The following is a 26,390-nucleotide window of genomic DNA, read 5'->3' on the forward strand; positions in this document are numbered from 1 at the left end:
TAGATAATCCGGGACAAATTCTGGGTCAAGCGCCCGCCTGCCCTCCTACGCTCCCTGTCAGGCTCAGGTGAGTGGGATAGTCTGCTGGCAAGTAACGGGTTAGCGTCTGTCTCCCCCCTACACCTCGTCTCATCCCTTCACCCGCCTTAATCTCCCAGGGCTATATATTGGAGGTCGTGACTCGCCTGCATCTTCAGCATCACTTGCACCCGCAGACACTCGCAGTCATACAAACACAAAGGTGTCTGGTTCATTCTGAGCACCGGCGCAGAGGAAGAGCAGACGAGGAGCAATGAGGTCCCTGCTGAAGCTTGTGGTGATTCTGTTTTGCGTCCAGAGGGGAGAGGGCCACTGGCTGAGGTCACTGATCGGTAAGTGCTGGCAGAAGGGAGGGTCGTGACCTATGACCTTTTGGCTAAAATGTAATATTTGCTTGCTTTGAGAGCAATGTGTTAAATATTATGTCTAGACTTGGATATATATCACTTTAAACTTTGATTCTCTGCCTGTTAGAGGTTATTATTTTCTAGGCAGAGTATAAATAACTGGTGTTTCAATGTGGACTGGAAATTTGTGATTCAAATTAGTTGCTCTTCACTGTCAGTCAAGAGTATATTTTATTGATTTTCTACCAGTCATTTTGTAGATGAGGTGACGCTTTCTGCCTTTTTCTAGATCAGAAACAAGAAACCGCATCTCCGCACACGTCTCCAAATGAGGACAAAAAAAGCGGATATCCAGCTGAAGAAGACGGGACATCACCCAACCCCATCGTCACCCCGATCCCAGTCCGGTCACGCCGCTCGACTCTAGACTCCCAGTGCGGCCTCCGCTCCATCCTGCTGCAGGTTCGGGACCTCGGGCTAGGCTACGACTCGGACGAGACAGTCCTTTTCAAGTACTGCAGCGGGACGTGCCCCCGGGTCCGCTCCAACCACGACCTCACCCTCACCAACCTGCTGCTCAGTGGGGTGCTCCCCCACCCGGTCCCCGGGGAGCTGTGGCACAACGCGCCCTGCTGCAGGCCCACCCACCACGAGGACATGGCCTTCCTCGACAACTCGCACCGCTGGCACAAGGTGGAGAAGCTGTCGGCCGCTGGCTGTAGCTGTGTGGGCTAGACGGCCGAGTGTATGTAGGCTGAGGGGGGGCTGATAGGGTATGGGTGCGCGATAGTATGCGAGGACAAAGCGATTCTGAGAGGACAAGTTCGCTGGCAGGTTCTCTTGTAATGTCTGTAAATGAAGAGCTTCATTCCAGAATGACAAACCACTGAGGAAGCTGAAACCCATTCTTGTGAAGTTAAATGTCAAAATCAGTGAGCGCAAACATTTTCCCTATCACTATTTGGGTGAAAACCTCATAAATCCAGTTTTGTTGATTTAAATTTTTTCGACTGAGACTGGTGAGCTCATGGGCCTCAGTAGGATACGGATTTTATTACTATTGGATCATGCAAGCTTTAAAAAAAAACCAAACTATTCTGATAGCAGTCAAGCTGAAAAAAAAAAAAAAATTTATATCGAGCTGCTTTTCTTAGTTCATCAACAGTCTGCATTCTAAAAAAGGGATTTTTCATCTGATGGCAGGAACAAATACATATACGGAATTTGAAATGAGCTCTTCAAATGTAAATACCTTTTTATAAATGATGTAAATGTCAGCAGATTTTGCCCTATTCTGAATCTTAGCTTTCTGACAAAGTGGTGAAAAGGAGGCAGAACGGAGACATGATTCTACTACAAACTACTTGACTATTTTTGTAAATAAGCTGACGTGTATTTATTTAAAATCTTCAGTGCAATTTTGGGGTTAACAGTAGAGCGGATCGCCTGTACAAGGCTGCGTAGAAACGGCATGCGGTTTGACAAACGCAGCTGAGTGAAGTTCTGTACACTTCAGACTTATTCGTCCAAGGTCCAGCCACAGTTTAAAAAAAACATGTATTTATGTAAGATAAGTTATTTATTTATTTGATGTCATTCTTTTCTCATGCTGATTAATTTATTTTTTAATGTGCTCATCTCTATGTTCATGGTGTGTACAGTTGCTAATAAAGTTAAACTTGTACAGAACCAAACAGTATTTGTGGGAATTTCGTTTGTGTAAAAAGAGAAATGACACAATTTGGTGTAAGTTACACAAGAAAAAGTTTATTAAAGGTTTTGTATAAAAATATATGAATGTTTCGCACACACAAAAATCCAAGTCTGTCCCTATGTGGCCATCACGTCCTCCTCTGTCTCCTCTGGCTCTGCCCCCCACACCTGGACTCGCCCCTCCATGGCAGTAATGAGGCAGGTCTCTGTGGGGTGGAAGGACAGCGACTGGACAACAGCTTTTCCCACTGGCAGCTTCAAAGACAAAGACCCCTGGAAGCCAGAGAGTTGACAGGACACAGGAGTTGTATGATTTCAGTTCGCTTTCTCTAAAGTTCTCATATAACGTTAGATCATATTTGGGTTTAAATTCGGTGGACAGATAGCCTTGGGTTAAAAGATGATGCACTCGTGCGTTGGTGGGAACGTTTGACAACCTGGACTTCCAAGCGCATTTTCACAGTCACATGCTGCTCTATCATAAAATCAAACAGATGGTCACAGGCTCCTGTTCTGCCGGACAACGTACTGTTCCGCAGTAGCGGACGTTTGTACCTTCGGGTGCCTTCTATCGCCCCCCTTTCGCTTGTAATTCTTTCTTTTAACTGGATGCTTACCTCCACCAGGTCCCAGCAGTAGACGTGTCCGTCCTCGGAGCAGCTCAGGACATGCGTGTCTTTACTGGACAGACAGCAGTCCAGCTTGTAGCCCTTCATCTTATGTCCTGTATACCTGAGTGAATCAATCAAAACAAAGCATCGAGATTGATGTGATTTCTGAAAGAACATGAGTTCTTGTGTCAAGGTCAATAAATGTTTTTAAGCAAACTTTCTTTGGTGACTTTTTTTGTAAACCTCAAGGCTCCACATACATGGAAAGGGTGGAGAGGGAGGACATTCACAATCAATTAATTCCAGCTTTTTGAATCTTGTAATGTTCGCTTTACTTTTATTGCGGCTGGGTCAGACTGGTGTTGACTCAACTCTGTGGTGCTTTTTGAGGTTTTAGTTGGTGGTGTTGAAGTCGTTCTGTCCTGAGGTTTTGCTAAATGGCGCCGCTGGAGCTGCTTTACAGAGATAAATATGGCACAAGCTGCCACACTGGTGGCTGAATTAATGACAGCTTTAATAATTTAGCATTTTTAGAAGGAGCAGATTGGTTTACAAGGATTTTCACCCACAGTTTTATGCCCTTGTGCATCCAAAACATCCGCAATACGATGCTGTTCACCACAAAATAGACACCACTCCTGTCCGGTTGGAGTTCTAAAAAATGGCTTCATCGATTTAAAGTTAGTTGAAATATTGAGAGAAAACAGAGGTGATTAGTCCCTTGCGTACATTAAAAAGTGAGCTGCAAACAGTGTTGTTACCTGAAAAAAGATTAACGAGCCCTACTACTGCATCCCATGTTTTACAAGTGCAAAAGAGACTGAACAGCACTCACTCTCCGAGCATTTCCCCCGTGCTCTTATCCAGTAGTCTGACTGCTGAATCCAAACTGGAACTCAGAGTGCACTGACTGTCTTGACTGAAGCACACGCAGGTGATGGGACCTGGAACACACACACGTTAAAGGGATATGCTTTCAATCAACTCCAATTTTCAGTTTTTTTTTTTTTTTTTATGCTCGGCGATGTATCGTCATTTCCCAGTGTTCATAACAGACAGTGTCAATGTTGTTGCATTTCGATGGTCATAGAAAGAGACTGATAAAAGTGACAGATTGTGTAAAATCAATTCAAGAGCAGACAAAGTAGTAACTTTCAGCCATTTATAATAGTAAACATTGTGTTATTTTGTTCAGTAAAAGGAGGATTGTTAATTAAAAATTAAAAATGATTACTATTACTTAATATCACTTCTATGACTAGTACTAATATTACTACTGACACTGTTACTAGTGATAGCAATCATCATTATTCTTTAAAATAGGAATGTTGAAAAGATGTTCTGAAAACGTTTACTGACTGCCGATGAAGTCCACGTGCAGCTGTCCCATCCTCAGATCGTAGCGCCTCACTCTGCCGTCCACCGATCTAAACAGAAGATGATTTCAGAATAATGTGCCAGTAAAATATTAAAATGAAGTCTCTGTCTAACTGGAAATGGAGGGATGACAAAACTGGGGACATGTGGTCTATTCTTTGCTGCCATTTAAAATTTAATCTGCTGCCATCTTAATGAGCAGGAGACAAACAGTTCGTGAATTTGTGATTAATTCCATTCAATTAAATCAACCCCAATATGTGACCGTCAACTTTTCTCACCCGGTAAGCAGCTCGTGTTGTGCCACCTTCAGGCTGCTGACGCTGTCCCGAGCCTCGTCTAGAACCTGGATGGGTTCAAATCTTCTGGACCTGGTATCCCAGCACCTAACTGTCCCATCTATGGACCCTGGACGAGGAGAGAACACACACACACACACCCCCAGACCACACGTGTACACATTTTACTGAGGAAATATTAACACAAATAGAATCAGCAATGATCAGTATTAGTGTTGGTGAGCTGGTCAAGGTTTAACATAAACACAGACCAACAACCTCACAAAGACGTCTCAATGTACAAGTGGCAAGATACTGTATGTCACATAATACACACTGCACTATCCAAAAAAACCCACATAGTATACTGAATCATGTAGTTTGCACTGTAGGCATTTCATTGAGTGAAGACACACCTGACAAGATAACAGTTGCCTCTTCGTTGAACTGGACACAGTTGACTTTCTGTGAGCAGAAAATTTGATTGAGATATTAACACTTTGTAAAATAATGAAAAATGATCAAATAAAGCAAAGGTGTGAAGACACACATACCGAGGAATGTAAAAAATATGCAGGTGCTACAAATAAACATGAAAAGGCTTTTAAATGAAATGGGGTGTAACAGAGTTATAAAGAGCAGAACTGACCCCAGCGTGACCTCTGAGTTTGCGTGTGACCTGGCCTGTGGCGACGTCCCACAGGATCACTGTCTTGTCTGAGCTGCAGGAGCAAATCTGGCTGTTGTCATAGGAACTGTGGAGGCAGCCAATGAGAAGAAAGCAGTGTTATTTCCTCCAGGGGCCACAGAGTTGTGTTAATGAGGTGTTACATAGTCCAGTATCTACAGTATATTCCTATTTACAGAGGGGTGGACAAATTAAATAATGTAAATTATATTAAGTACCTAATTTATCTACCCGTCCATTCATCAGTGTTTCGGTTCAGCACAGCTTTTCAGAATTTCTTTTTTGTTCAATTCTGTTTCAAGTTTACACTTTTTTATTTTGCTGAAATAACCTTCCTGGCGCACTGTGGAGGAGGCTGTGACAACTGTCTCACCCATCAGCATCCAGAACCTCGTATCCATGGCCACTGTATGTCTTCAGCGGGGTCCCTCTTCTCACACTCCACAGCTTTAGAGATTTGTCACTGCCACAGGACAGCAGGTAGTTCCCATCAGCTGACCAAACAGGGAGACATGAGGGCAGGTATAAGCTAATGGCATTTCGTGGATGACTTGTGACTCACATGGAGGGTTCACACCAAGGCTGGATTGTCAACTGGGAGACGCAGGCAGCTGCCAAGGGGCCCCAGGAGCACCCGGGTTTACATCGATTATTTTCTTTAATAAACGACTAGCTGTTTAGTCTATAATATGTCTGAAAATAGTGGAAAAAATGCCCATCATTATTCCCTGAAGCCCAAGTTAACATATTCACATTACTTTTGTTGTCTGACCAACCGTCAAAAACCCAAAGCTGCTGAGTTTACTATCATAGAAAACTAGGGAAAATAGCAACTACTCACATCCGAGAAGCAAGTACCAGGGATTTTTTTGGCATTCTTTCTTTAAAAAATGACTTAAACCATTAATCAATTAATTAATTGTTGCCAATTAATTTTCTGTCAACTGACTGATCAATCAATCATTTCGGCTGCAGAGCACTGGTTGGTTCCTGGGTGCCTGGGGAAATCATTAAACCGCCACGCACAGCGAGGGTCAGTATCGACCCAACAACAAATTTTTGTCCTAGGGCCTTTGCTTTGATAAAATGAAATAAGTGTGAAAGCAAAAGACACACTGCATTTACCTTAACTAAACTAGTCTACTGTCAGACTACATATTGCTTTTTTTTCTTCCATAACTTGAACATTATCTTAAACCATACACCTCATCACTGGCAAACAACTTGTGCCGACAGCTCAACAGTCTCGCCGTTAGGGTGATAAGTATGTTGGGTCTTTCTTACCGTTGAAGCGAACAGCCCTGACAGCTCCCTGCTGACAGTCTATGGTCCTGAGCAGATGCTGAGGGAGCTGAGGAGCCTGGGGTCTGGGCTGAGGGAACGCCATGACATAACCTGAATCAAACAACAACAAAAAAACAAAAAAACCTGACACAAACATGGCAGCCACGCTAACAACTTCCCCTGCATTACAGTTAATTATGGGGCGGTTTTATGCTCGTTTTTACAACAAAGCTTCAACTACTGCTAACAGACTAAGAGCTAGGTTAGTAATACTTCTTGCCACAGGAAAATGAAAGCATTTCATTGGCTTGCTTATCTCAAAGTTACCGAGGAAACTAATAGAGTTACTTAAGTTCTTGAGATACCTACTTTTTGGTAAAGTTATTGGCTCGAACAGTAATTTTTTTTTTTTTAAACAGAACTAGCATGTCTTACTGAACAGCAGAGCTTTATATAGTTGCAGTCAACGTTATCTAGTTTTACTGTGATACTTACTTAGTTAGTTAGTTAACGTGCTTGGAACCGAGTTTAATTTCTGAGGACTGCCATGTTGATATCCCCGGTGCAACTAGTATAATAACAAGAATATTAATGGTAACTATTATATCCCCAGTTTGAAACCATTAACGCAACCTTTGATTCATTTTACCCATCATGTTTGCTAGTTCCCGCAATGCACGCCGGGCTCAAATACACATGTCAAAATAAAAGTTCAAAAACCCTCTTCCCGTTTCATCTTGGACTGCGGATTGCCGTGCGCTCTCATTTTGAAATTCGCCGGATCCAACCACTCCCCCCACTTCGCCATTCCGGAAGAGGCCCCATCAGCTGTCCCTCGGTCACCGGAGATTTAAATTCCTCATAATAATCCACAACAGGAGGGCATTGTAGTATATAATGTCCTCTAACAATATGGCAGACCCGAGGAGACAAAATAAGATTTTAAGGTGAGTATTTTACACAGAAAATAGAGCTTTACTTTGGGGAATTAGCTAGCCAAAAAGCTTGGTTAACGGCAGCTCAAAGCTAGCTTACTAGCTAATCTTCCGTCCCCTCATGATTAGCTGATTCAGCTGTAGGGTTTAACGGTATGCGCCACTGAAAAGCCGCCATATGATGATAACTAGTTAATATGTAGTCGGCTGTGGGTGTCTTTGTTCTGTCCTGTTTTAGCAAATGTGTCTCACCGCCGTTTGTCCTTGTCTCATTCACGACAGTCAGTTAGCAAGTGTTTTCTTTGGGCTCCTTCTCAGTCAGTTGTCACTGATTTCAATAGGGAAAAAAAAAGTATCCCTTTTTGTGGGACCACAGTCAGAAACGCTTTGCTTGAGGTGCACAACAATCGAATGGTGACTTGGTACCAAAACAAATGACAATTGCATTCGATCCGTTGATATAAGGGTGTCTTAAATCACATGACCAAAAGCATGTTGAAACATCTGTCCTCAAATTGTATGTACTTTCGACCCGGGGCTGTTTATCATGGTTTGGTCCAGGTCCCTTAGTTCCAGTTAAGGGAAATCTTAATGCTGCAGCACACAATGATATATTAGACAATACTTTAATTCCAACTTTGTGGCAAAAGTTTGGGTAAGGCCCTTTTCCTGTATCAAGATGACACTTCCCCCGTACTCAAAGCCACTTCCATGAAGAAATGGTGTTCCCAGCTTGGTGTGGAGGGACTTGACTGGTCTACGCCTTTGGGATGAACTGGATGAACGGCGAATGCGAGCCAGACCATTTCGCCTAAGCGTCAGTGGTCGACCTCACCGATGCTCTTGCGGCTGAATGGGAGCGCGTCCCTGCAGCCAGGTTCGGGCATCTTGTGGAAAGTGTCCCCAGAAAAGTGGAGGCTGTTGTAGCAGCAGATTAATGCCCCTGGTTTTTGAATGAGATGTGCCACAATCACATATGGACGTGATGATCTATTTTAATAGTAAAAAGGGACGAGTGGTGTGACAGTGACGAGATCCCACATAAAAGAATTAAATACTTGTTACATTGTGTGTTTGGTTAATGTACCTTTTGTGGTTTTGCAGATACAAGCCCCCCAGCACAGAGACCAACCCCACGCTGGAAGACCCCACGCCTGACTACATGAACCTGCTCGGCATGATCTTCAGCATGTGTGGACTGATGCTCAAGGTGACATACATGCACACACTTACACGCATACCCTCACACTGAACCTCGGTGACTTCCATCCCTCCCTTGTCCTCTACCTCTGTGTATGTTTACGTGTGTGTGCCTGTATGTGTGTGTGTGTGTGTGTGTGTGTCCACACTAAATGGGTGTTGCCCCTGAATGGTAGACCTTGGTCTGGCCCAGTCGTTCCATTTAGAAGATTAAAGGTAAACTCCCCTTTCAAATGAGAGAATGAAGGGCGGCTTCTGACTTTCAGCACTAAGGGCAGAATAAACAAAACAAAGAGGGGACAGCAGCAGGCTAATGTGGCCTCCCAGTCCAATACAAGATCATTTCTTTAATTCATTGTCTTTCCATCGACAAAGAACTATTTTTATGCGTTAGTGTAAAATGTATTTTTCAAAGATATTTCATAAATTATCTACAAAAAATATCTCCAAATTTATTAGGCAGTGACTGCCAGATTTGAGGTTTTCTGTCAGCTCAGAAGAAACTCATAATAGAAATGCACTGGATGTTTTACTGGGGGTGTAGAAAATAATGGCAACACCAAACAAAGTACTGTATGAATGTCAAGTACGCATGAAGGAGCATCAGAGCCGCCTTTTGCCCTCAGAATGTTTTTTTCCGTGGAGTGCTGTTTTTATGTTTGGCAATTGTGTATATGTGATACACCAAATGATGCGTCTTTGTGTACTTGCCAGTATACAAACACCAAATTGAAGGTAATCGGGTACTCTTTGATTCAGTGCCATTTATCGACTACGCTGTTGTCCAGCTATCTCTTAAGTGTTCATCTATGTCCACAGGAAACTTCAATAGCTGAGCTTTGTTCTTCTGTGCTAACACAGTTTGTCTGTCTATCTCCAAAGAAAAACATCTGACGTCCCATTATATGGTCTTTCTAGTCTCCCACGAGCTTGTGCAGCTAATCTGCGTGCTTGTGTTTCAGTTGAAGTGGTGTGCCTGGATTGCAGTCTACTGCTCTTTCATCAGCTTTGCAAACTCCAGAAGCTCAGAGGACACCAAACAGATGATGAGCAGCTTCATGTGAGTATACAATACTGTGTGTTTATGCATACAAGATATGCTATATGTGTGTGCTCCCTGTGCACTATTTTTACACTAATATATGCTGAACTTAAATATATATATCTTGCAACATCAGCGCGCTGCACGGCAGAGAACCACACTGTTTACCAGCAGTGTCGTTCTGAGAGGGTTGTATCAAAGAGACCGGAGGGAAAGACCTAAAATTAGTAGTCCAGCTTTCTGGATGAAGTGCTGACTGTCTATGTCTTGGAGGAAATTCAATATTAAAGTTTTATTATGTCTTATTATTTAGTTTTACTGACTCTCACTTGAATCTTATCTCGAAGAAGTGGTCATATCACATCATAATTTTTACAAAAGGGTGTTGTCCACATTAACGACTCTAAGAAAACTGTAATCAGAAATGGGTTATTGAAGTTTTGCTTTTGTGAGTAGTTTTGTCTGATGTAATATAAAATAGAAGAACACAGTTCGTCACATTGATTGATCAGATTAATTATTTTACATACGTTTGCTATAATCCTGTGCGTCTATTGCACATTTCAGCTCTTGGTTATGAAAAGGGCTAATAAAGGCGTGTTAACATTAAAGTCTTGAATTACGCAGTTTTAAAACTGCAGGTTAGACCTTGCTTTTGCCTGCCATTGGGACTACAAATGAGCCAACTCTAATGTCCAAAAGCTTTTAACTGTGTGACCTCCAGGGGTGGTTCATTTCCATTTGCTTATAGAAAAGTTCCACCGTAGGGGCACTTGTCCAGGCCTCGCAGACAGATTTGCAATGAGGGAAAAACCTTTTGGTCCATCGTCTAGATGAGGTTGTATTAAAGACAAGCTTGACGCACTCATAGTTTAGTAACGCACAATGTTTGGCTCAGCGAATAATGTCAGACGACGAACTTAATGCACCAGCCTTGTGCGCAGAAGCTGGTTCAAGGCCAGTTTTAGGACATTTGTCAATAGCCAAAATATGATGTAAGTATCTCTGTGTTATTAAACAAAAGCGAGTGCCTACACAGTGTGAAAGAGCTGTGGTGGGTGAACCTGCCCTAATGTTTGGGTAAATTACCCCACAGTGGCTTCATATGGCTGAGGGATGAATTCTTTCGTACCACTTCAGTACTAATCAAGCCCGAGCTCAACTGCAGCGTTTCATAATATGCCAACTTGCAAGCATAGTGTCTCACTGAAGAATTAAGAGAACTGGAGCGTGTTTTTTGCTTTTTATGGTCAATAAGCGAAAAGTAATTTTAAAAAAAAGTCACACTCCACAAACAAAGGTGCTCAAAGATCGCAACAGATGCAAACAAGAAAATGTTTTTTCAAGGTAGCCATACTGTTCATCATAATACCATAGCAATACCCTGATAATGCCAAAATATATAGGTGTCAGCCCTATATTAATAAAGATATATTTAAAATTCTCCAGACTCAGACTGCCTGTGAATTTTGTCTCTGAATAATTCCTCGTACTTACAGTCGCAAATACAATTCTGAACAGGAAATTCGTTAAAGTGAGGCGTCAGGGTGGTCAAGGACTGTTGCATCGTGACTTTGGAGCTATAACCGTGCACGCCACATGATGTTTTCTGCCTTTTCCCTGTGCTGTCTGCAGGCTGTCCATCTCAGCAGTTGTGATGTCCTACCTCCAGAACCCGCAGCCAATGTCGCCGCCATGGTAACCAAGAGCCGACCGCAGAAGAGCAAATGAATTCTGGATGCCGGAGTGGGTTGACGAAGGCAGCTGATTTGCCCCCCCCCCCCGGCGAGGAAAAACAGTGACTGCAAGGAAGATAATTTGATAGAGAGAGAAGAGAGAGAAAACAGATGGCCGGGAGAGGTGGACAATAAGGACACTACGTCAGGATGGAGCGATCAAATGGTTTCCGACTGTGTTCTCCTGTTTTTCTCTTTTTAACCTTTTCTAAGTCTTTTGGTTGTTGATGAAAACTTTGAAATTTTCCTGTTTGGCAGATCTGTTGCAGGATGTCGTAAAATAAAGTTGTACAGTCTTTAAAAGGAACTGCCGGCTTTGTGTTTGGAAGAAAATATTAATGCCATGCTACAATATTTACCGGTCTAGTATTAAGTACTAGTACTAGTCTAGTGGTAATTACAATTGGAAATCTCATATTTCCGAAAGCTCCAATCTAGCTGACAAACTAAACAGGAAGTGTCTTTAAAAGTAAAGCCCGATTCGTCTCGTCAACTTAAGTCCCGTCTTCAGTTTCATTTTAATGCAGTGTACTTTATTTCACCAGGATAATATTCTCTGTGTCAATGCTGCTTTCCAGGGAGTCCCGGGTACATATAGTACAAACAAACAGAAAGAAAATGAAAACACACGAAAGAGTGGGTACAGTCTGTTGATCAAGAATTCAAGGTCATTACTTTATACCCTAATTTAATGCTAATGTGGTGCTTTGGTACAATTTTACTTAAGTCCGCACAAAGTCAACTACCTGTCATACACTCCAGATAAATCTCAGTTAATTCCACTTTTATTTATGTCGCATTTTAAACACAGTACAGCTGATTAAGGTTCCTCACAGCACACGGAGAATTACAACAAGAGAGGGGAGAAAATGCAAAGTGCAGTTGTTCAATTATGGTCTAAATTACAGTGTTTATTAGCAAGACTGACGCTATCTTACAGTAAACTGCCGCGAACAGTTGCAACTTCTAAACTCGGGAATCTTTACTAACACCACCTGTGATCCACTGTGTGATTCTGATGTGGCATTAGATCCACCTCACCCACAGTAGATTGTGTTTAAAAAGCTGGTATGAAAGAAGAGTTTCTGCACAGGTGTCTCGGGCAAAGAATTGTTTGACTTTCCTGTGAAGAATTCCCCCACATCCGAGTTGGAAGTGCGTACTATCTTCAGGTCTTGTGTACTGCACAAAGCAGCAGACACTGGTCTGTTGGGAGGTTTTCCCTCGTCTGCTCAGGAGCTGTTACATCTAATAATCAGTCACACACACACACACACACACACAGGTCTACTCCTCTCCTTTTTTCTCATCTAGTAAGGGCACTGCTCTCTCTCCTCCACAACGCATGCAGACGCTCACCGCATTAATTGCTCGTGGGGGTGTGTGTGTGTGTGTGTGTGTGTGTGTGTCCGTGTGCGGGTGAAAGACAAGAGGCCGGGGAGTCAGCTGGATGAGAGACTGATTTAGTGGCATTATAACTCATGTCTCCCCAGGCCTGGCTCTGCTGCGACCCCAGGGAGTAGGCACTCGAGCCGCTTGGCCTGCCGCCACGTTTTCAGCCAACTCCACTGGATTTTCTCCTGATTTCTGTCCCGACTCCAGCTGCTACCTGACTCGTTTTTTTTTTTTTTTGGGAAACACTCAAGCAACTCCCTTCATCCCATTGTTGTGGTTTTTTTCAATTTTGTCAGCCCAAGTCAAAGCGGTGCGTTTGTTGTTGATTGCTATCACAGGGGAGGATATTGAATTTGTCAGAGTCAGCAGTTATCTCCAGCACTGATCGGCAGGCTGCGTAATTTGGATATTAAAAACCGTCACAGTTTGCCGAATGGAGATCTTAAGTTCAGCGGGTTTCAGGCTGGAGAGGACTTTAATTAAATCTAATCTCCATACTCTGCTCTGCTGGATCTGCCCCATGAGAGCAGAGTAGGGGAGACCACCGGGAAGCAGGCCTCCGTCTCTTTCTAACACTAGAGGGCACAATGGCCTCACAAAGGAATGAGTCACCAACGAATGGGCAGGAAATAACTGGCCTCAAGTGGATGCTGGTTTTATAGATGAGGACATCAAAACTGTCCTGGGGTGGTCTCTCTCCCATAAATGCTTTCATATGGCGATATTTACAGGCCCACCATGGGAGCCCCCTGGTCCGGGTGGCTCTGAACTCTTCCTGCCGCCAGTCAAAGTATTCCGAGAAAAACCAGTTCGCTTTGGTCCCTCCGGGTGAAAACCAGACCAGGTGTCCATTTATTTACGACAAACCTTGGGAGTATCTTTTTTCTCTCTCTCGAGTCAAACCATGTCACTAACCTCTCCGACTTCATAGGGACCCAAAACCCCAGAAGTCGAATAGGTCATGAAAGCATCACAGTCATTAAATCACCGTTTTGTCAGGGAGTTCTTTACAGCCGCCGCATTAAGGAGAACGGGACACAACCAAACTTTCATGCACACACACACCTGGCTCAACAGCAGCATGTAAGGAAGGGTAACAACCGAGAAGACAGCTCCTCTCGCTCGATAGGACCAGAGCCTGGTTCATGATCAGGCCTCGTCTTAACAGCGGGTGGGACGGTGGCGCGACGCTGGGGATGATGGGGTTAAAGGTAAGAGCGGTTGGAGTCAGCGTCCCTGGCCGGATTCGGGGATTGGAACAAGTAACTTTTCAGACCCAGCACACCAGTCCAACCTCCAGGCTAACGTCCTCCTCTGCCCATCACGTTCAAGCTGTGCTGTGGCCGCTCGGGGCGCAGTATCCCCAACACTGCGGCCTGTGCGTACTCGCGCCTGCCCGTGTTTGTGCGGGTTTTTCCCCTTTGTCCTTAAATCAGGTTAAACCGGCGCGAACCTCTGCGATGTCTGAACCCCCTGAGTGTGTGCGTCGGGAAGTGTCTACGCGGCGACAAGCTTTCATTTGCGGGAGCCGGGTGTTCATTATTGGCACTGTTGGATGGGAAGATGCGAAGTCGGGCGTCCTCTGATGTCAGGCTGCACACACACACACACACACACACACACACACACACACACACACACACACACACACACACACACACCTTAGAGACTCTCGGTACATAACATGATACACACACAGTGACGAGCCCTGCAGAAATGCATTCAAATGTTAGCACAAGGGTGTCACCGGTATCACGAGTTTTCCAGCAGCATCGCAGCTTGACGTTGTGTCAAGACGACAAGCGAGGTCGGATCCCCGCGGCACCGGTCCAGCAGCTTTACCCCAGTCGCCCGGAATGATCTCGGTATTTCTCCGCCGCCCTCCCAGTCTCACTCGGTCTCTTTCAAAAGACTCGACACCTGTAGATGGACCAGCAAGAGACACACAGAGAGAAAAACACAAGCGAATTAAATCAGAGAGAGTTCTTGGTTATTATAAGTTGAAAGTGGAGCTCGGCCATCATTCATTTTATTATTTACACCTGTGCTATTCCTGCTGTGCCACAGGCCACGAGTCAGTCACGTGGAGTGGAGGAGACGGGGGGGGGGCGTTGTCAGATGAAATGATGGAAAGCATCAGAGGAACTTACCTGTGAGCCGCTGCCACCCAGGCATCGAAAGCCAGACGCATTCACTCTGTGTCCAAAACGTGAAACCACGAGAGTCGAGATCAGCGAAGTTTCAAAGGGTCGGAAAAGGCTTTTTTTCTTCCGGGCGTTAGGAGGCCGCGCGGTCACGAAACGTGTCCCCTTCATCAAGCAGAAACACCGGACCTGCTGCCACAAGGTGACGCTTGAAACAAATAACCCCGTCGACCTGCAAATCGACACAAGACAAGCGGGAACAATTCACACGGAAAAATAAAAAGCGATTCGTCGTTCGAGCCGCTTTTCAAGTAACGATTTCTTCAAACATTCTCCAAATTCCAGGTTATCAACTGTGGGAATTTTGCCGAGTTTCTTTGTCTTATGGGACAGTAAACCGAATCTCTTTGGATTCCGGACCGGCAGCCAAACAAAAACCCGCGGTTTCATGGCATCACCTTGGACCCCAGGGAACCGTGACGTGCCGTTTGTCACTATGTTCGGACATCCTACACAAAGAAACCAATCGATTAATCGAGAAAATAACTCTTAGTTGTAATCCTAGACACGAGTAACGTGTGCAATGTATAAAATGAACGTGCATGGAGCTTCTGACATGAGCGAAACACAAGGTGACGGGGTTGGACGGTGGACACGAGGGACAGCGCGAGTGTCGTGATTCTGCATGACGTCCAGGAATCCAGACCTCCTCGCGGCTTGGACCGGTGCCACCGTTCCCCCGCCCCGCACACGCTCTGGGCGACACAAAGGTGTTTACATGGCGTCCCAGTGAGGCAGAGTGAAAGTGAGGAAAAGGGGAGAACGGTGACAACACACACACACACACACACACACACACACACACAAAGAGAGAGAGAGCGAGAGAGAGCGTGAGAGAGAAGGGGGGGGGGGCAGCCCAGAGTCCAATGTAGAGGATCGGGAGCAGTGAGCGCACCGACCGAAACGTCCTTCTGAGAAACGCACGGGACTGGACCGAAAAAAAAAAGTCGTGACTGTTTCCCACCTCCTCACACACCCGCTCCGTCTGGTCCACGCCACACACCGTAGGATACCCGGGCAGACATCCCACCCACATTCATTAACCGGCGGACATCACTCGTGTCGGGATGCTCTGGATGTGAACATGGAGTTTTCCTTCCCTCCGGCGTCGGATACGTTACTGCTTCTCCTCCGCCCGTCCAGTCCTCCCAGCACCGCCGACCGGTCCCCAGCCGCCTCCGCCCGACAGGTGAGCAGCTCGGGGTCACCGGAGCACCGGGGGGCGGCTCTGGAGCCCGCGGAGCCCGCAGGCTCAGCACCCGCCGGACAGCGGAGTACCTGACAGACAGGTAAGGGCGCATGGACCCGAGGGATTTGAAACTGAGATTCCCCTCGAGGTGCGAGATCTTCTTTCCTTTTTGTTTTTTTTGAAAAGGGAGAAAAACAAACAAATGTTAACGATACACGGATCATTTGCCAGAAAAAAAAAAATGCCATGGACAGAATTTCTGGGGATAAACGAAACAAATATTAATAGCCTACTTGTGATTATGAAGTAGTCTCAAACCTAATAAACATAACTTGAGATTATTATTTGGTCAGTACATTAAACCTTAAGATCAGGCCTAATGTTGGGCCAGTGTTGCATGTTGTTGTGTCCAGAGCCACAGTCAATCTTCCAGCTTGGGGACAACGATCATACACAAAAGTAGCTTGATATTCATAATGCGTTTGGTCGCTATGAGAAAATATTCGACGGGTGATTTTTTTTTTGTTGTTGTTGTTATTGAATCGATTGGTAACCGGTCATCAAACTTGACACCGAATTGGAAGGTTTTGAAATGCTCTTTTGACTTTTGCTTCCTCTCTGCTTCATTTCTCGTAAAATGACCAAGTCACATCCTCACAAATCCAAATTATCTATGGCAGACAATTAAAAAAAAACCCCCAACATAATCTTACAACATCAGGATTATGTAACTATTTGATCTTCCATATTCATTTGATTCTTAAGCATAACTGAATGGTCAAGTACAACTGCTGATATAATGAAGTAAAGGGACAGAAATCTAGAAATAATCAATCCTGCGATACGTCCATGGCTTTTACAATTTTGACATTTAACTGCCACACAGCCAATCAGGGTGTTTTCTGAATGGCAGAGCACTGCCAAAAACTTAGCACCCCTCCAGATGTGTTAACATGGGACAACCGATGTCGGATATAATGCAATCTGAGCTAGACAAATCTTGACCATCGCTTTTAATGCCTCCGACACGTCAACAATTACTTACTGATGGTGTTCGGTAAGTGAGGAGGAGATCCGATTTGTGGCCCGTTTCATCCATAATCTGTGGCGTGTGCGTAGGCGTAATCAGGAGCCTTTTTCCAAGCCATTAAGAAGGTTTAAGTCTGTTAGTTTCCGGTGAAAATCACACACCACTTCAAGTCCTGACGTGACATTTGGTGACTGATGGGCAAGGCCCCAACCAGACTGAAACACAGAACATTGAGCCTCATAGGTCCCTGGAGCAGTCTCATCTCAGCGTAATAATAACTCTGTTTGCCTTTGCTAAGTCACTGTTGCTAAAGGACCCACGGTGGAGGGAGAGCATAGAGCAGTTTATTTACTGTGGTCTGCTGAGAATGAGACCTCTGCAGCCCTTACTGGGGTTCCTTGTTCCATTGATCAAGGAAAATTAAGCTTATTCTACGTTTGAAAGTCTACGTAAGTTGCTCGCGATAAGTACCACATGCTAAATGTTTATGTGTGAAATGCAAATTAAAGGGAGGCGGGCACTACTGTATCCGTGCAGGGCGATACTGTACTCAAGAACTCCAGAAGTTTGTACTTTTTCATCAGCATTAATGTAAAAAAAAAAAACAACAAGAAAAGAAATGAAAAGATGGAAAAAGTGGACGGCCTTGACATCTTGACATGTTTTAGGAAGAACTTTAATTATAACGAAATAATTGAGCCTAGCCATAATGACTCCCCGTAACCTGAAATAATTTAAAGCAATTTTTGATTGATGAAGCGGAACAACCTGTTAACGCGAACACTGACACACTATGACCTCTAGAGTTGATATGGTGAGCATGTTAGCAACAGTTTTCATTTTTACACATCCAGCAGACACGGAGCGACATTAGTGTCCACTCGGAGTGTGTTTGTGTCCAGCCGGTGAAATGCGAGTCCAATATCCACTCTCTTTTTTTAAGCTTGGTTTTGATCTCTAACAAGTCCTGAGGGAAGTATCCGGCTGCTCTAGCTGCTAAATGCTCCGCCATGTTCACCGACGGGTCGCGGTGGGTTTATCGGAGCTTTTTGACTGAATACAGCTGCCGACGCTGATGAGAGCCACGAGAGTCAACCGAAACAGCAAAGTTTCGGGCGAGTAAACCAAAACAACGAGCTGAAAGGCACAGCCATTTGACCCATTGTTAATATAGAACTATTGAATAGTGCAGCTTTAGCCTAATATTAACTGATACAAAAGTCAGTTAAAAACAAATTTTTTTGTTTAAAAAATCTGTTACTTAAAAAAAATCTGTAATATTCTTAATTAAAAATAGATATTAGCATAGAATATTTCATCAGATATTATACAAATATTTGGTTTTCATGTATATACTCCAGAGTTACCTGCCTTAAGAGTACGTCGACACAGTATTATAAGCATCGGACCCTCACAGACTTACAGACGTAATGTTTTTTCCCCCCCGCAGCTTAAAAAAAAAACACCTGAGCTGTGTTTAAAGATACAGAGATTACAGCAGAAAGCACCAAAACAATTACAGCCATGTAACCAATACCAAAATTATATCACACAATCACAGCACCATGACACATTCAGATAAGACACTGCGTAAGGTTTGTCCTCCCTTAGCCACAGTGGGCTGATAAGTGGGGAAAAATGTAAACCTCTTTATGTCTTTCAGGGCTGCTGTAGCCCTGAAAGACATAAAGAGTGAAAAATAAATATATACTTGTAGACTTGCTGGTATTGAACCCTAGCTAAAGTTCAATATTTCAGATGAAAGAACCACGAGGTGGGGTCAGGTCTGAGGCCCCCCTGAAGCTATACAAAGAACAGAACAGTTCTCCTACTGCTGTTGTAGGAGAAAAAAAAAAACAAGCAACCATCAGATCCCTCAAGTCTTCTTCTGAAGGTGTCAGGATCGTGATGGGCGCTGAGGTTTTTTTTTCTTCCCCGGCTATTGTTGTACACATGCAGCGGTGAGTGTCAAATCTGCTACCGGATGAGTGAGTGAGTTATGTAAAATCTATACGTGCAGATCTCTCGAAGGTACTGCCGTACCTCTTAGCCAAAAATATTCCCTCTTCTCTCCGTTCCGTTACTATTTTGGCCTGTGTTGGCCCATCCTGCTTCAACCGTCACGGATCTAGAGCTTTTCTTCCCCGTTGTCGAAAGGATCAGAGCCGTTCTGACAGAGGTGTGCAGGTGTGTGTTTGTATTCTTGTTTACCAAAGGCAACCTCACACCTACACTCTTGCCTGTTGCTTCTGGGTCACCACACTGCCCTGACCTTCGCTGTCTCCGTACTCCATGTATCCATCCCTCCATGCCTTTATCCATCATTCCCTCTCAGTGTCTTCCATCCCTCTGTTTGTCAGCTTCACTCGACTGAACGGAGCCTTATTGGCGTGAGACAAAACAGCGCTGCTGTCAAAGGCTGCGGCTGTCAAACTGAATCAGCAACCGGCAGAAGTTTCCAAAGATGAAAAGTCATCAGTGTCCAGAGATAAACAAGATACGGGCAGAGGACAAAAAAGATATTGTGGATACTGGACAGGGTGCTGCCAGTCACACTTGACTGACGGTGATCAAGTTTCGGCGTCACGTCGGTCTCATGACTGACACCGTAGCCCGGAGGCTCGTCTCAGTACTCGGTGACGTCTAAAACCCAAGTGCTTGCCTCGGATCTGCAACAATCTGGTGACTGAGGCAGTTTGTGCGGTCAACCCGTGGACGTTTTGAACAGGTCTGAGCCCCTACGGGGTGTAGTGAAGTTCAGAGTCACACAGAGAGTGTTTCCGTGAGGTGCCTTCGACACCTCGAGGAATCTCACGAAACCTACTCCCAAACTATATTCTGTGAAATTGACCGGGAGAGATTCGGTGATAGGAAAGTCGCACGCGAACACGCCTAAGATAACATTAAAATCCTCACTGCAAATGATACAGACATTATGTTGTTAATCGGTTTTCGTTTACTTTCTGTATTATTATCATATTATCAGAGCAGATTGATCACCCTCAGACTTGAAAGACAGCAGAAAACACCAGAGATCTTTAGTATTCGAGGCAAACGCTTCGGTGCTTTGGCTTTCTGTCAAATGCGGGTTGCTCTCGTCACAATTTACTTTGCCCGTGGAAAACAACAGGCACAGCTTCGTATGAAGCTGCGAGTAATTAACCTGGTTCCAGCGCAGTGTGTTGAGAAATGTCGGCGCTTCAGAAAAACGTCCTTTTTGCCGTCACTACCGACAGACTTCTGGTAGCCGTTCGTTGCCTCACCGTGCAGTGACAGGCCAGAACGGCAGCAACAGCCAACACCCCCACGACCACCGCTTTATATACCTTACTGGTACCTAACTGGAGAGGACTAAACCAACGACGGGGGGAGTTCAATATATGCCTACAGAGAAACAGAAAATTTGGCCCAAAAAAAAAAAAAAAAATTTACAAATTTGTATCTAACTCAGTAGGTAAGTAGCAAATCAAACTTCCAATTATCCAGCAGTTTCAGGAAAACACCTTTTTGTCAAAAACAGACATACTATGCTCCCCCCTCTCCTCTAACATGGTGGAACCAGGAAGTGTATATATGCAGAAAATCCTCACATGAGGACTCTTTTGCCTGTGGACCAGAAAGAAGGAGAAGTAGCAAGGTAAAAAAAAAAAAAGTAATAATAGTAAATAATGCTTGAAAATGTGTTGCTTAGCGTAATGGGTGATGTGAATGTGGTGGTCTTGGGAAAAGTGTCTCTGAAATGTAGGAAATATAACACTGAAAGGAGTCAGGTTGTGTTTTTAATGTTGTTTTGGTATCAAAACTTAGTTTGGCCGATGCGAGAACCCAGAAGCAGGTTTTTTTTCTTTTTTTTTTTTCGGGTTTTTTTTCCATTGTACCTTGAGAAATTAAACCGCCACAGCTTCTACCTGTGGTGCTGGCCCAACTGCTCATAACCTGCACAAACAAATCCTCCTATGTCGTGAGAACTCCAATATGCACATGGGGGATGGAGGGAATCTCCCTTGAAGTCAGTATAGCGGAAGATTGTAATCCCAGCTACAACTTCAAACCGGGTAGAATTTTCTTTTTTACAGCCCCCACACAGCCGTGCTCCACCCACACAGGTGTTTTCACATATGCCGCCCGATAAGACCTCTCCTCAGCGCTGCGTGCCCATGGACGACCTGAGCTCGACTGGCGTCTTTCTCACACTTTCTGGAGGAGTGGAAATATTTCTTCCGCCATCCACCAACCTGTTTTGATCTGAATTTCATTTGGTGGTATCTTTATGCATTTGCTGCCCTATGGTTGAGTTTGCCTCTTTTTTTTTTAAATTTTACATCTGGCTCTCTGTGAACCAGGTAGTTCTGCCCACGGGTGACGTAAATCAAATGCGGTGGTCATGGATGTACCGGGCTCTGGGGAGTAAACAACATTCCATGTCCCGGCTTTTATGTGGCAGTGGGGGATGAAAGCGGGAGTGAGTCAGTGCGCCGTGGCACCCTTGGGTGAAACCCAAAGTAAATGCTTCCACTTTGAAACGCTGGCAGGGTTCAGCCGGGCACTGATGCGGACAGCAACTGTATTCCTGTGGTTTGTATTTTGGTTAAAACGAGGCCCCTTAACGCTACATCTATTTTGTCCGTCTTTGTCTGTTGCTGTGTGTCCATCAGTAACTTAGATTTATGAGAGCCTGTAATACCTTTGTCCCCTCTGCCACCCCCATACTGATGGCCCCTTCCAGAATAATGGATCCCAGCATGTTGCCAGCTGATTTTATTCATGTCCAGAGCTAGAGTGGTGACTCACTGTGGCAGTTTACAATTTAATTGCATTTCCCCATGCCAAATCACTTGATCTCCATTTGTTAATTAGAAATGGCTCTTGTTTTTTTTGTTTTGTTTTTTAGCTACACAGTGGTGGGGTGATCTTCTTACACCCTCTTATGACGTCGAAAACCGGGGACGTCACAGGGTTTGGCCTGCGAATTAGAACGAAGCTGAAACTTCTTTGCTGGGAGGTTCCTGCTAATGACATACAGCATTTAAATAATTTAAATTTTTTATTTTTTTATGGTGGGCAGTTGGTTGGTAATGGTTTGTCTTTTAAGAAAACCCTGGTGCAGGTTAAACACACGCTCTGTTCAGTGGTCCAACCCACAAACGCTCTAACGCACTTCAGCTAAGCTGAGTTGATTTACTCCTCAGTGTTCCCCCCTGGGACATTTTCTGCAGACATGGGATGTAGATCTTTAGTGCGCAAATAACAGAATGTAACCCGCTCACCTGCTGAGGCTAACTCACAGATGTAATGTCTAATTATTCATATATCAGTAGTAGTACCCTCTGATATAAATGGGGACAAAATATTAGAAACACACATCTATATAACACAATACAACTCTACAGCACAGCATATTGCAGCCCTATCACCACCCCTCTGACGAAAAGTGAACATTATAACGTATGTGAATGTAGGATTTATTGCAAGGCTGAGCGTATGATACGTAAAGTTTTTACGAGTGTAAAAAACAAACACACAAAACCTTTCTGCATGCTGTTGTGCCAGGGCAGCGAGAGGTAATTCAAATGTTTCATCTACAAACAAAGATGGCTGAGCGTTCAGGGACACGAGTGTGACATCTCACCTTGTTGAGGTACGTGCAAGTGTCCTTGAGCGACCTTTTTTTTTTTTGCTTGGAAGTAGCCTCATTGCTCATGTGAGTTGAGAAAGAGTCTAGCTTGTTAGAATTCACCTGCTCCCTGATGGATGCAGCAGTCAGAGAGCTGTGACCTGAGAGGTCAGTGTTGTTTTTTGTTTGGTTTTGGGGGAGAGGGGGGCGTTGATAGGCAGAAAGAGTTCGGCAGCAGTCAGAAAGTCAGAAGCCCGGGAGAGCAGGAACTGTTCTGGCTGTGTTTTATTTTATTTTTTCTCTGCCTACTGCAGGAGTGCCAGACTGACCAAGTGGCCGCCTGGTCTCTGTATCACTTAATTTGAATGACTGAGTTGCAGAATGCTGTTAACTGTGATATACTGAATAAGAATTTTATCCTAGGATTGAATGGAGATATAATAAATGATGATACTGGGCATTTATTTACCCGTGCACTCACTGTGAATTTGCCTTCTTGTTAGGAATTTCCTTCAGCGGAGGACGTAGCCTTGCCATAACTAATCACTCGTGACTTACATGTCCAGCTGCTTGGTTGTAATTTTTTTTTTTTTTTTTTCAGCACGTTTTAAAAACGATGTGCAGTAGTTTTGATTTTCATCAATGACATCATTTAAATCTTTCTACAAAACAAAACAAAATCAACTTAGCTGCATGAATTATTGTAAATATACTGTAATCACATGAAATTGTACACAAAGTGGCTGTTTACAAGTTTACAAAGTCTACATTAAGAGAAATTGACGTGTCCTCATAAAGGAAAACGATAGATAAGGCACAGTTGAAGATTTTATGTTTGCATGTGTCAAAATAGAGAATAATGTGTAAAAAGTCACAGCGAAATTACAGTATAACAGCAGATATATAGCTAAAGTTTGCAAGCTAGCTACCTTACCTGTTACCCTGTGAGTCTGTCACTTTTCGAAAGGGTTTTTGGATTTTGGTAGTCAGTAGCTAAACTGTTGCAAGGCCGGTACGTTTCTGCAGGTCTGAAGTGCGTCAACATGCGACTACTTTGGATAGCCTGGCGAGCGTGCGTGCTAGCTCGGATACACGAGCTAGACTTCAGGCCATTGTTTGATTTGATTTGCTGCCACTGAGAGAGAGAGAGAGAGAGAGAAAAAAAAAATCCCTGTTACCGTTACTGTCGACTTCTCAACTGGGGTGGAGAGCACAAGCTTTGTAGCCAGATGCGAGGTAGGGTTGGGACATTAGCAGGATGGTAATGGCAGCTAAGGAGTAATTAGCTTGAAAGTCGATTGTTTGTTTTTTGTTGTGGGAGTAAGGTACGTGTCAACCTCTCACCTGGACTGAACGATACAAGCTCGTAGCCAGGTGTGAGACGGACTTAGGCTAATTGGTCTTGAAAAAGCAAAGGCCTCCTGATTACAGGTCCAAGCCGCTGTCAGGGGAACATGCTTTACGTTCCTTTCACTGAACCTATTAGTTATTCACTCATGTTACCTTTCTTCTGTCATAAGGAGGCGGCATTTATGCGATTTTTAATGTGGGGGGAAAAAAAATTGGTGGGCGAGGACGGGAGCGGGACCGAAAGGTAGCTGACATGACAGAAGCTGATGACGGGAACTAGCCATGCAGCATAATCAATTAGTTGGCCTGCATCTGCTGCTAATGTTGCAGCCTGATAAACCCATCTCTCTTGGAGAAGAATAAGATTGGGAACTCGTTTGTTTTCCAACGCTCCAGCCTTTTGGGTAATTTTGGGCCATTGTTTAGCCTCTGGGAAGCGACCGTCCCACACCGTTGCTACTAGTCAGCCCTCACTGTTGGCAGTGTGGCTGATGGAGCATTTTGAATCTGCCATGGAAGATCTTGCACTCTAATTAACTTCAATTTGGACCACATTTAACCACACCGTCGTGATTACTATGCACTGTCGTATTCTTGCCAGCGTAAGAAAATACATGCTGCAGGAACCAGCCAATGAAGTAACTTTTTTTTTTTTTTTTCCTTTACATTCAGATAAATGAAACAGAAACTAAAAGCTAAGATTTCCATATTTTAAGGGACCTCGCCCCATGCGGTTTGATATATATTTATTTATTTTTCTTTTTGTGAAAGCAATGTTAGAATCAGTGTTGTAACATGAAATGGATCGTGATGGAAAAAAAGTGTGTTTTTTTTTTTTGTTTGTTTGTTTGTTTTCAAAGTAAATTTAGAGAAATGATGGAATAAGAAGCCGCTCGGGACTGTTTCAAGGGTAGGACAAAGGTCTTACTCGTTTGCTTCCCATGGGCAGAGCAAGATTTTTCTTGCCCTGCCCAGGGATTCAGATCGGTGACCTTCCAGTCAAAATTCTGCTTCTGTGACTTTGAGGCATTGCTCCCCGTTTCTCTTCTGTCCCTCTTTTTTTACCGTTCGATTTCTCTGACAGTTGTTTATCTTCTCACAGCGAAAGTAACACAAATTATAATTATCATCATACCAGTATTACTACTTTCTGTGTTTAGCAAGCTTAAAGGGAGAAGAGGAAAATGCTGGAAACATCCCACGAAAAATTCAGTTGCAAATGCAGGGTGAGTCATGTTCAGTCGAATGACTGGAATCCAGCTGTTCATCTCTGCTGTTTGTTTTTATCGGTGTCATGTTGGAAACTAAAGGTTCTGACGTCAGTGCTCAGATCAGATCTGCAGGATGAATGAATTATGGCACTTAAGTGTGTGCAGTTCCTTTTCCTAATTACCAACTGAGCAGCAGAGGAGGGAGGGGGAAAAAGAAAGAAAAAAAAAAATGTCCTCAAAATTTTCATCATGACTATAGGCCCAGTATTTCTGAAATAGGCTTGTTTTTAAATGCCTGCTTTATTTTATGGTATTTGAAAGCGTTCTTCTAGGTGTTCACACTGCAGTGGAGTGTGATTACATGTGATTTACTTTAGATGTGCATTTTTTTAGACTCGGTGTTGAGTGAATCCAGCGTCACTGACTGAACCATCAGTAGCATAAAGGGATACAGAGAAACAGTGAAACAAAAGAAGCCCAAAACGTTTGTCCGAACTTGACGACGCACGGCGTTAGTGAAAAGCCTGAGACAAGGGGGCGAGCACGCAGTCTGTCCAGTTCTGATAGGATGTCTGTTGATATTCAGGGTTTTTCCAATATGGATATCGGTTCATAGGATGTTGGGCAGGACTACCTGTGTCATTTTATCCAAAGAGATTTTTTTTTTGTTGGGAAAAGCATGTAGTTTTTGAGCTACAGTGTGAAGGTGCAGTTGGATGAGTGTAGTGGCAGCAAGACACATGAACCCATTCCCCGAGTTCAGTTTCACCATACTTTTAATGGAGCAGTGGTTTCTAAAAACTGAACTCCCACCGAGACGCGTAATAGGAGGAGGACGGTTCGCTATTAAGAGCCAGCTCTTATCACTTAAGAAAAAAGTGTGACGAGAGAGAATTGAACATTTCGTACAGTCTTCTGGGGTTTTCCTGACACCAGCATCCAACCAGAACTCCATCTTTACAAGGTCCGCAGCTAAGGATTATCTTCATTACTGATTAACTGATTGATTCATTGATTTATTTGTGACTTATTGATTAAATGTCGTGGTGTCAGCTTTTAAAGTGTTTCGGGGGGGGGGGGGGATTTGGTTGTTAATGACATCTGTTAGAGAGAAGCTAAAAATCTCCAGACTGGAGATGCTGGAACC

The 26,390-nt window shown here is 44.0% G+C and overlaps 4 protein-coding genes and 1 long non-coding RNA gene across 7 annotated transcripts in view; 3 read left to right on the plus strand and 2 right to left on the minus strand.

Moving 5' to 3' along the window:
- Positions 1–292: 292 nt before the first annotated feature.
- LOC120800339 (persephin) lies at positions 293–1,121 on the plus strand. Its single transcript, XM_040146380.1, has 2 exons — positions 293–371; positions 676–1,121. The coding sequence occupies exons 1-2, from the start codon at positions 293–295 to the stop codon at positions 1,119–1,121; spliced, it is 525 nt and encodes a 174-aa protein (XP_040002314.1).
- A 1,012-nt stretch (positions 1,122–2,133) lies between these two features.
- wdr83 (WD repeat domain containing 83) lies at positions 2,134–7,704 on the minus strand. 3 transcript variants are annotated; one of them, XM_040147434.1, is made up of 10 exons: positions 7,525–7,704; positions 6,338–6,448; positions 5,427–5,547; positions 5,015–5,120; positions 4,782–4,830; positions 4,369–4,495; positions 4,070–4,137; positions 3,546–3,654; positions 2,717–2,831; positions 2,134–2,372 (listed from the first exon to the last, which is right to left on the minus strand). In XM_040147434.1, exons 2-10 carry the CDS (start codon positions 6,438–6,440, stop codon positions 2,217–2,219), a joined length of 954 nt encoding a protein of 317 aa, XP_040003368.1. In that variant the 5' UTR covers positions 6,441–6,448; positions 7,525–7,704; the 3' UTR covers positions 2,134–2,216. The 3 variants fall into 3 exon arrangements, with proteins under 3 accessions (XP_040003368.1, XP_040003366.1, XP_040003365.1); XM_040147432.1 differs by lacking the exon at positions 7,525–7,704 and adding an exon at positions 6,841–7,038; XM_040147431.1 differs by lacking the exon at positions 7,525–7,704 and adding an exon at positions 6,837–7,038.
- wdr83os (WD repeat domain 83 opposite strand) lies at positions 7,080–11,557 on the plus strand. Its single transcript, XM_040147435.1, has 4 exons — positions 7,080–7,284; positions 8,377–8,482; positions 9,435–9,532; positions 11,150–11,557. The coding sequence occupies exons 1-4, from the start codon at positions 7,235–7,237 to the stop codon at positions 11,214–11,216; spliced, it is 321 nt and encodes a 106-aa protein (XP_040003369.1). The 5' UTR covers positions 7,080–7,234; the 3' UTR covers positions 11,217–11,557.
- A 1,976-nt stretch (positions 11,558–13,533) lies between these two features.
- Positions 13,534–14,629, minus strand: LOC120800944. The gene is made up of 2 exons (XR_005709027.1): positions 14,393–14,629; positions 13,534–14,238 (listed from the first exon to the last, which is right to left on the minus strand). It is a non-coding gene; the product is annotated as an uncharacterized LOC120800944 (long non-coding RNA).
- Positions 14,630–15,759: 1,130 nt separating this feature from the next.
- Positions 15,760–26,390, plus strand: part of cacna1ab (calcium channel, voltage-dependent, P/Q type, alpha 1A subunit, b) — a 187,309-nt gene continuing 176,678 nt past the window's right edge. The window contains exon 1 of the mRNA XM_040146391.1: positions 15,760–16,138. The gene's annotated coding sequence lies outside the window, so the exon portion shown is untranslated. The remainder of the gene's footprint in view (positions 16,139–26,390) is intronic.

The sequence above is a fragment of the Xiphias gladius genome, chromosome 15 (assembly GCF_016859285.1).
Source record: "Xiphias gladius isolate SHS-SW01 ecotype Sanya breed wild chromosome 15, ASM1685928v1, whole genome shotgun sequence".
In the NCBI taxonomy this organism is placed as follows: domain Eukaryota; kingdom Metazoa; phylum Chordata; class Actinopteri; order Istiophoriformes; family Xiphiidae; genus Xiphias; species Xiphias gladius.

What these genes read in the sequence shown, in the direction of transcription:
- LOC120800339 (XM_040146380.1), top strand. Translation starts at nt 293, where the DNA reads ATGAGGTCCCTGCTGAAGCTTGTGGTGATTCTGTTTTGCGTCCAGAGG. An exon ending in CTGGCTGAGGTCACTGATCG is followed by an intron (nt 372 to 675) that starts GTAAGTGCTGGC and finishes GCCTTTTTCTAG; the next exon opens with ATCAGAAACAAGAAACCGCA.
- wdr83 (XM_040147434.1), bottom strand. Translation starts at nt 6,440, where the DNA reads ATGGCGTTCCCTCAGCCCAGACCCCAGGCTCCTCAGCTCCCTCAGCAT. An exon ending in AACTCAGAGGTCACGCTGGG is followed by an intron (nt 4,831 to 5,014) that starts GTCAGTTCTGCT and finishes TTCTGCTCACAG; the next exon opens with AAAGTCAACTGTGTCCAGTT. An exon ending in GGCAACTGTTATCTTGTCAG is followed by an intron (nt 4,496 to 4,781) that starts GTGTGTCTTCAC and finishes CTCCTCGTCCAG; the next exon opens with GGTCCATAGATGGGACAGTT.
- wdr83os (XM_040147435.1), top strand. Translation starts at nt 7,235, where the DNA reads ATGTCCTCTAACAATATGGCAGACCCGAGGAGACAAAATAAGATTTTA. An exon ending in AGACAAAATAAGATTTTAAG is followed by an intron (nt 7,285 to 8,376) that starts GTGAGTATTTTA and finishes GTGGTTTTGCAG; the next exon opens with ATACAAGCCCCCCAGCACAG. An exon ending in CAGATGATGAGCAGCTTCAT is followed by an intron (nt 9,533 to 11,149) that starts GTGAGTATACAA and finishes TGCTGTCTGCAG; the next exon opens with GCTGTCCATCTCAGCAGTTG.